At 52.8% G+C, this 8,243-nt stretch overlaps 1 protein-coding gene across 1 annotated transcript in view; it reads right to left on the reverse strand.

Moving 5' to 3' along the window:
- Positions 1 to 7,421, reverse strand: part of TSPAN15 (tetraspanin 15) — a 46,646-nt gene extending 39,225 nt beyond the window's left edge. The window contains exon 1 of the mRNA XM_045783441.2: positions 7,171 to 7,421. Coding sequence (XP_045639397.1) covers positions 7,171 to 7,266 — 96 coding nt within the window. The 5' untranslated portion in view covers positions 7,267 to 7,421. The remainder of the gene's footprint in view (positions 1 to 7,170) is intronic.
- Between the last annotated feature and the right edge of the window lie 822 nt (positions 7,422 to 8,243).

Genomic DNA, 8,243 nt, shown 5'->3' on the forward strand with positions numbered 1-8,243 from the left:
TTGACTCTTTGCATCCCCAAGAAGGGGGAACTCATGATCAGAGCAGAAATAAGAGGAGGACAGGAGTTGTTCAGGGAAAACTTTATTAAATCCTAGCTAGTTACTGTGGGTGATGTAGGCTGTGACCCTGAGTTCTGTCTGCCGCCTGTCTGACACTCCCTGGCCTAGGTATGCTCTGGCGCCTGGGCTCCTGGAAGTGCTTCTCCCAACCCAACCTCCCCAGGTGCTGGGACCAGTGCTCAGCCTTGTAGGACACTTCTAGGACGCCTCTGCCTGGACACGCATGCCCCTCATGTGGCACACGGCTTCTGCTGGGGCACCACTAAAGCCCAGGAACTAAGGGGTGGGAAGGACCCAGCCCCTGAAAAAGGCCACATGCACGCCCCCCAGGCTTCTCAGCCTAAGACTATGGCCATAGTCGTCTACTCTAGGCCAACAGAGCATCCCTGGCAGAAAGTAGCCTCCTCTAATAAGACAGACTCCAGAAGTTCTCACATCTTAAGTCCCAGCCCCGCTGAGCTCTGCAAGGGCCCCAGGGACACTGGGCCCTACAGGGTGCTTTGTGCCTTTGCATCTCTCCTCTTGCAGAAGCCTCCCCAAGGCCTCTAGTGTATCCATAGAGGAGACGTGTCAGAGGCTCAGAGAGGTGGTCCTTTACCCATGGTCACACAGCAGAAGCAGCACTTGATCTATGTCTCCAGCTGCCATCAGGTCCCGACAATTAAACCTCAGCTTTCAGTCACTCGGACCCCATACTCCTCATATGACCAGGCCCCTGCCACCCTCTCCACCCACAACTTGGCCCTTCTTAGGCTTCCCTATCTGCTTCAGCCATGCTGGCCTACCTCAGGGCCTTTGTACTGACTACTCCCTCTGAGATGCTCTCTACCGACCTTTCTTATGGCTGGTGCCTTCTCATTCCTTGGACCTCAGCTGAAACGTCAGCTCCTCATAGAGTCCTTCCTTGATGACACCATGAAAGTAGGAACTTTCATCTCCTCCCCTTGCTCCCAAATTTCCTCTTTAGCACCGATCACAAGCTACATTTACTTACTGGTGTGTCTGTCTTCCAAGGCCTGGCCTGAGTCTGTCTTGTTCATAGCTATTTCCCAGTAAACATCACAGTGCCTGGCATACACACTAGGCATCAAATAATTATTTGTTGACCGGATAAGCAAAGAACCACCTCCACCCTGGAGAGCATGGCAGTTCAGGACTAGACTCCCCGCCTTCTGCTAAGATGCAGTTCAACCCGACTCCCATCCACAGGTTCGCTCTGGACAAGGTTAATCTCAATGTCCTGTGTTCTGGGCTAACCCCGAAGACCTCTCTCCCCCCTGTACATGGAGCCAGCCGGTACAGAAATCTCATTATCGGTCTTTTATCTGGTTTACTCTGAGCCCCACCCCAGGCTGGCATTGTGAGTCACCCGGAGAGGTGAGGCACCAGCCTGGGTAAGAAGGAGGACAGGTTGTTACTCCTGCGTCCTGGGAACAAACAGCCAAAGACGGGGCGGTCCCCATCTATTCCCACAATTTAAAACAACGCCTCTCTTACAGGAAGAGAAGGGCTCAGGCTCAGAAGCCTAAGCTAAGGGCAGAGAAACTTCCTTGAGGCCTTAGTTTGCTCATCTGTGAAATGAATGCATTGGAAGCTTCTCCAAGTGACTTCCAGGTCTGCCTTCTTGATTCTCCGGATTTTTAAGGCCTCTCGACCAGGCTGGGAGAGGGGACCCTAGTCCCAGCCCGTTACGCCTGGTGGCTACTTCTCCAGGATGAAGTCACTTTCTGCTTGAATGCCACTATTTTCTCTTTGAAATGCTTGCCTAGAACAAGAGGAGGAGGCACCTGCCTGAGGACTCAAGCACAATAATAATTTTTAAAATCCAGAAAATAAACTATGTGCCTATAGGGACAAGGAGATGTCCAGATGTGCATTTATCAGCGTGTAACAGCGGTGCTCGCCCAGGGCGGGAACAAAGGCGACGTCTACTGTCCTCAGTGTACTTACCTGAATTGCCTGAAAGGTTTTTAATTGAGCACACGTATTATGTTCACAAAAACAATAAAGCTCTTTTCAAAAGTTAGAAATTCCTGCTGGAAACTGAATCTACTTTCTTTTTTGTTTGGCTTCGTCTAGTGTTGAACTGGGAAGCCAGGGACATGACTCCTTGCAGAAATGCTACCCTCCACCCACACCTTGGGCCCTGACAGCAGGGGGAGACCACGGGGGTAGGGGGCAGGGGGAGGGCTGCTGAAGGTCATGGCGACCCAGTGCAGTCAGGCCTTGTGGGTCCTGCTCTTGGTCTGTCCCGAACTTGCTATGGGGTCTAAAGCAACTCGCTTCCTCTCTCCAGGCCTGTTTTCCTCGGTAAAATGAAAAGGTCACTCTAGAGGTGCCTTAAGGACCCTTCTCATTCTCAATCTAAGGATCTTGAGTTCCTAGAAAAATAGAGAGGAGGGTGGGAAGACTGGCTAACCCTTACGTAGTTGATGTAGTGTTTGCGCTAACGTGCCAGGCATTCCTGTAGGCTCTTCCTGTATATTCATCCATTTCAGGGTCTCGGCAACCCTCTAGCATCAACCACTTTACAGATAAGGCAATCGAGGCACACAGAAGTCAGTACCTAAATCACTCAACTTATAAATACCAGAGTTGGGATTTGAACCCATGCAGCCTGGTACAGGTCCACACTCTTAAACTATAGGAAAGTATAAAGAATCACAGGCCAAGCTATGATAACGGGGTCCAACCCTGGAGAAGGCGAGGAAGGATTAATACAGCCTCTGGCACTTACTACCCCCCGCCACGTGCCCGTGCCCACTTCTTTCCCACTCACCTCCCCCACCCCAAGTCCTTTTCTTCCTGATTAGTCAACATCCCCCAGCCCTGACACTCTTTTGTACCCAACTGGAAATCCTACCCCATTGTCAAGGCAGCAGGCTGATGCTTTCTAGAGGGCCAGTGCCTCCGTGATCAGCCCAGGCCACTCTGCAAATTCAAGGCCTCAGCAAATCTGACCACTGCTGGCTACATACCCAACTCAGGCCCTGATCCAGGGGCCCCCAGCTCTGATCCTTGCTCACAAGACACAGGGTGGGACTTGACCAGCCCAGTGCAACAAGCTTCCCCTGAGCACTCACTCTGTGCCCAGCCCCAAGCCCAGCACTTGGAAGAGGACAAGAACGAGCTACACCCCTGACCTCCAGGAGCCCACAGTCTAGCATGGAAACACAGTCGTGTAAACGGATCTCTAGGATACCCTGTGGTCAGTGCTAAAATTAGAGGTGTGTCCCCAGTGGGCTGAGGGCACATGTGTCAGAATGATTCACGCTGCATGGTGGGAAGGGGAGGCTCCAATGCCTCCGGGTGAGCTCATTCCTCATGGAGACACCCTCAGAGACCTACCAGAAGGAGCACTGAACAGGGGCTGAGGAGTGACCCTGAAACATGCCCTGAGCCCCACAGTCCCCCGCTGAAAACGAGAGGGCTCCCAGGTGTGGGACAGGAGATCATGTGAAGGGTTCAGGGTCACATTTATACTGACTCATAGACTGAGAAAAAGTTTTCATTACTCACTTCCCTTCCCATCCTTCCCATTGCATCCAGGAGCAAATCTGTTTTGGTGTCAGTTTGTCCTACAACCTCTCAAACACTTGCCAGCCTGCCTTTTGAACACAGAGCTCAGGTCCCCAGCCCGCATCACCCACAGTATCTAGCCAGGACTTAATAACATTTTGTTTTCCAACTTCACGACTTAGTGTTACAGTTATATGCTCTTGTCAGTGCTGAGTACGGGTTTCCCATTGGCAGTGGTGATATAAAGCCTCCTTTTAAAAAATAATTTAAGATTAAAAAGTGAATCAGTTTAAAGCAATAGAATAAATAATACTATAACTGGTAAAACTCTACATAGGGCAATTTAACAAACATCAAAATTTTAAACACACATACAAAACCAGGCAATGCAGTTCTATGCTATTAGACATTCCAACTGTGATTACCGCTGGAGGGAGGGGGTGGTGACTGGAAACGGGCGCAAGGGGGGGTTTCTGGCTTCTGCTCTCCATTCTAGTGGTTGACCTGGGGGCTGATTATACATGTGTGTTCGCTTTGTAAAAATCCATGAGGCTGTATAAGTTTACAATTGGTGCATTTCTGTACATATATTATACATTCACCTATCCTTTAAACCCACCGCTTCTCCTTCTAAAAATTACCCTGCAGATATACATACACATGTGCAAAATGACACGTTCAAAGCTACTTGCTGCACTGCTGCTTGCAGTCACCGAAGATCGGAAACAACCCTAGTTCCCCAGCTGGGGACTGACTGAATGACTTTGGGCTTAGCCTGCAGTGAGCTCTACGCAGCCATCAGACAGAATGAGGCGGCCACTACCAGAGCTCCGAACTTCACATGGACTTCAGTGTAAGTGAAAAGGTAAGGGCAGAACTGTATATCATGTGCTCCCTTATATGGAAAAAAAAGATTATATAATGCATGCACACGTCCGCACCTAGGGCGGCCCACCGCTAGGATGCTGTCTTCAAAGTGAATGATAAGAAACTGATCAGAGATGTCCCCTCTGGACAGGGTGGGCCAGGGGAGAGGGCCAGGCGGGAGGCTTATCACTGATGACGACTCTTTGGTACTTTAAAATTTTGTACAGTGTCCTTGCATTTCATATTCGATAATAAGATTGAAAGCAGAAAGTCTTGCAGAAGGTGCTTGACTATGGTAAAACTTCTGGCCCCTTTCAGACCTAAGTCTGAGATGAAGAGACGTCTTAGTACTTTGGGCTTATAAAGCAAGTAACCCTTGGCCCCACTTCTCACCCCAAGGGATGGTACCAGAGATAATGGGCCTTCCTGTAATGGTTTTCCAATTAGCAGCAAAGCTGCTAGGACACATTACTTCCTCACGCTGGGCCTCCACCCTGCAGTGAAAAGCTGGCACCTAGAGCTGCCCTGTCAGGGGTGGCAGGTGGCTGAGTTCTTGGCATGGGTGGGGAGGTTTTTAAGCAGAAATACTTCCAGCAATGAGAAGTCAAGGATTTGCTAAGGCAAGCTCAGTTGGCTGGAGAGGAAAGATTCCAAGTTCTGAGTCCCACACTTGGCCCAAGAGAAGCAAAGCAAGTGCCACCGAGTATCTCCCTCCAGGCCACAGGGGACAGCGACAGAACAATGCCTTGACAATTCGAGTTCAATTGTAACCGTATAACTCTCTTTTGTATAGCACCAGTCTCACCCACATGTCACCATATCCCCATATCACTTATCCTAAAAACAATCCAGTGAGGTGCAGGGCAGGGTATCATTTACCCATTTTACAGATGGGAAAATGGAGGTGCAAGGGGGTGAAGAGACTGGTCAGGGATTACACATGGAGAGAAGGGGTGAAGCCAGAAACATAGCCCCACCTCTGACTCCTGGTCTTCCCGTATCTTCCTACCTACGCTTCACCCTCAACAACCTTAGCCTTCCCTCCTTCAACTGTGACCTCCAGAGACAAGAGCTCCCGCAGCCAGACAAGCATGGGGCAGGCAAAGAATCCAAGAATCTGAACCAAGGGGTCTGTGAGACCATCAGGCCCAGCAGGTTACATCCCTGACTACAAACTAGAATCACCTGGGGGGCTTAAATAACTATGCCAGGGCCCAGGGATCTGCAGTGTTTTCTAAAGTCTCTGGTTGATCCTGATGCAACTTTGGGAGAGAATCACCCCCACTCCAATCCCACATAGAACCTTCTGCCTCCCTGAGGCCTCTACCATCCTCTAGAGGCACCAGCCTTGTTCTCTAGAGAGGCAAGTCACTTAACAGCTCTGAGGTCCCAAACAAGGAAGTGACTTGCCTAAGATCTCCCAGTGGGTCAAAAACAGAACAAGACAAGAATCTGGATCTCCTGCCCCCCAGGCAAGGTTATATCCATAGAGGGGTCAAATGGAAAGACCTGTTATCAGGCAGACCTAGCTGTTCCTGCTAACAGAAGAGATCCAAGGAGGGTCTAAAGAGGAGAATACGGTGTGCATATGTTTCAGGAGGGATAGGAGCCAGAGATCTCCCCTCCAGTCCCTGGGCAAGTCTGCCTTGTGGCTACTGGGGGCAGGAGACTATTCTGGAGTGGCCTATAGAAAGATGTCCTCATTTCTAGATGGGGGTCCAGCCTAGTCGGAAATCTTCATAAAGAAATCAGTCTCTCGTGACAGCTTACCAGGTAGGCCCAGCTTCCCAGTCAATAATAATAATAATAATAATAATAATAATAATAATAATAATAATAATAATAGATCACACTTCTTAAGCTCTTCACTGGTCCCTGTGCTGAGCACTGTACTTGGCCTACTTCATTCAATCTCCACACCCATCCCTACAGTTGAATATAATTACTGTTTCTATTTGCAAATGAAGAAACTATCGCCTAGAGAGTTTAAGTAACTTCCTCAAGATCACTCAGCTAGAAAGTGGTAGCCGCAGGATTCGAACGAAGCCTAGTTCATGTCCAACCACTAACAGCCTGCCGCCCAGCAATACACAAGAAGAGGTAAAGCTCGGTGGCTGCGGAAGTTATCCAACAGCCAGGAGCTGCTGGAGACCTACGCGATCTGGTGGAATCCTCCCAACTACTCCGCGGACAAGGCACGCCCATCCTCCTTCCACCAAAGAGGAAACTGAGGCATGGTAGGGAAGCATCTCGCTCTGGGACGTCCGCAAGTAGCTAGTGGGAGTCCAGGTTTCCCCGCCCAATCCAGACCACAGAGCCGAACCACTGCTTCCCCACAAGCTGATGGGGAGGCAAACTCTGTAACACCCGGCCGGCCGGTGGGCGCTCACAACGCAGTAATCACCGCCTGGCCCAACAGCCGATGCGCTGCAGACACGGAAAACCAACGCTCTGGGCAGGTGCCCACAGGTGAGCCACTGAGCGTTCCTTCGTCGTAGTCAACGGGCTCTAACGCTCCGCACCCATCCGCGGCTGAAATTCAGGCTGAGCCGGGGCGCCAGAATTTCCTGCTTCCCTGGGAGAGCGGGACGAGGAACCAGGCGTGCACTCCCCGCGCCCTCCCTGCAGCAGCCAAGTCTAGACCCTACCCCGGTACGGCGTAGGGCGGTCCAGAGAGTGTCGGCGCCACACCCCCCAACTCAGGTTCCCCCGGGGGTCACTTACCCAGAACACCGTGGAGTAGATGACCAGCGAGAACTTGAGCCAGAGGTAGGAGAGGCGCGCGCAGTAGCGCACCTGCTCGGAGTCCCCGCGGGGCATCCTGGGCACTCTCCGCGGGCCTGCGGGGCTGCGGGGCTCCCGGGCTAGGTCCCTCGCCGTGAGCAGCCCCACCTGCGGCTGCCAGCCGGGCCGCGCGCCCCGCCACCGGCGCTCGCTCCAGGACTGACATCGGCGGGCCGCAATCACAGCCCCGGCCGGGACCAGTCCGCCCAGCGGCCAATGGGCGCGAAGCCGCGGCCCAGCCTCTGGAAGGGGGCGGGCAGGGGGCGGGGCCGAGGCCCCGGACCCACGGGAGGCTCAGAGAGGGGAGGGGGCGAGGGTTATGCAAACGAGGCCCGCGGCGGCTCTGGAGGGCCTGTGCTAAGGGCGCCGAGTGGGGCGTGAGAGAGTGTGCACAAAGGAGCGCTGGGGAGAAAGCAGGCGTACCTAATTGGGGGTACGTAGAAATGCGTTGCTTTCCACTGTTGTCAAGAGGGCAGACTGTAGGAAGAGGGCAGGAATTAACCGCTGTGTTAGAAGCGTGCAAACGAATGTGCAAGACGGGAATGGAATACGGAGGTGGAGCTGCTCAGCCTGAGCGGGTGGGGGACCGACTTTAGTTAGGAAGGTGTGGCAAACCCGGTGGGGCTAAGGGGTCCCCTTGGAGCTGGGGCCGCGAGTTTACTTCTGTCACAGATCCCCAACTAGCCTTCCCCGCCCCCCCCCCCAACGAGTCTCTGGGAATCCCCTTCTCGGAGGCTGGTGGAGATCCCAACCCTGCCCCCAGGGCCTCTTCCTCTGGGAAGCCCTCCCACCGCCCATCCTCAGGCCAGGTCAGTGGCCCTGGCCCTTGCTGCACACAGCCCAGGTCTGACCCAGCCTCTCCTCTCCCAGCATTTCCTCCGCCTGGGGTCAGAGTCTGTCTCCCTTGGCACCCCTGCACGCACCCAGCCCAGGTGTGACCCAGTCTCTCCTCTTCCAGGGTTTCCTCTGCCTGGGGTCAGAGTCTGTCTTCCATTGCCCCATCTTGACTCATG

The sequence above is a fragment of the Ursus americanus genome, chromosome 6 (assembly GCF_024610735.1).
Source record: "Ursus americanus isolate L20-20 chromosome 6, mUrsAme1.1.p, whole genome shotgun sequence".
NCBI classification, from domain to species: Eukaryota; Metazoa; Chordata; class Mammalia; order Carnivora; family Ursidae; genus Ursus; species Ursus americanus.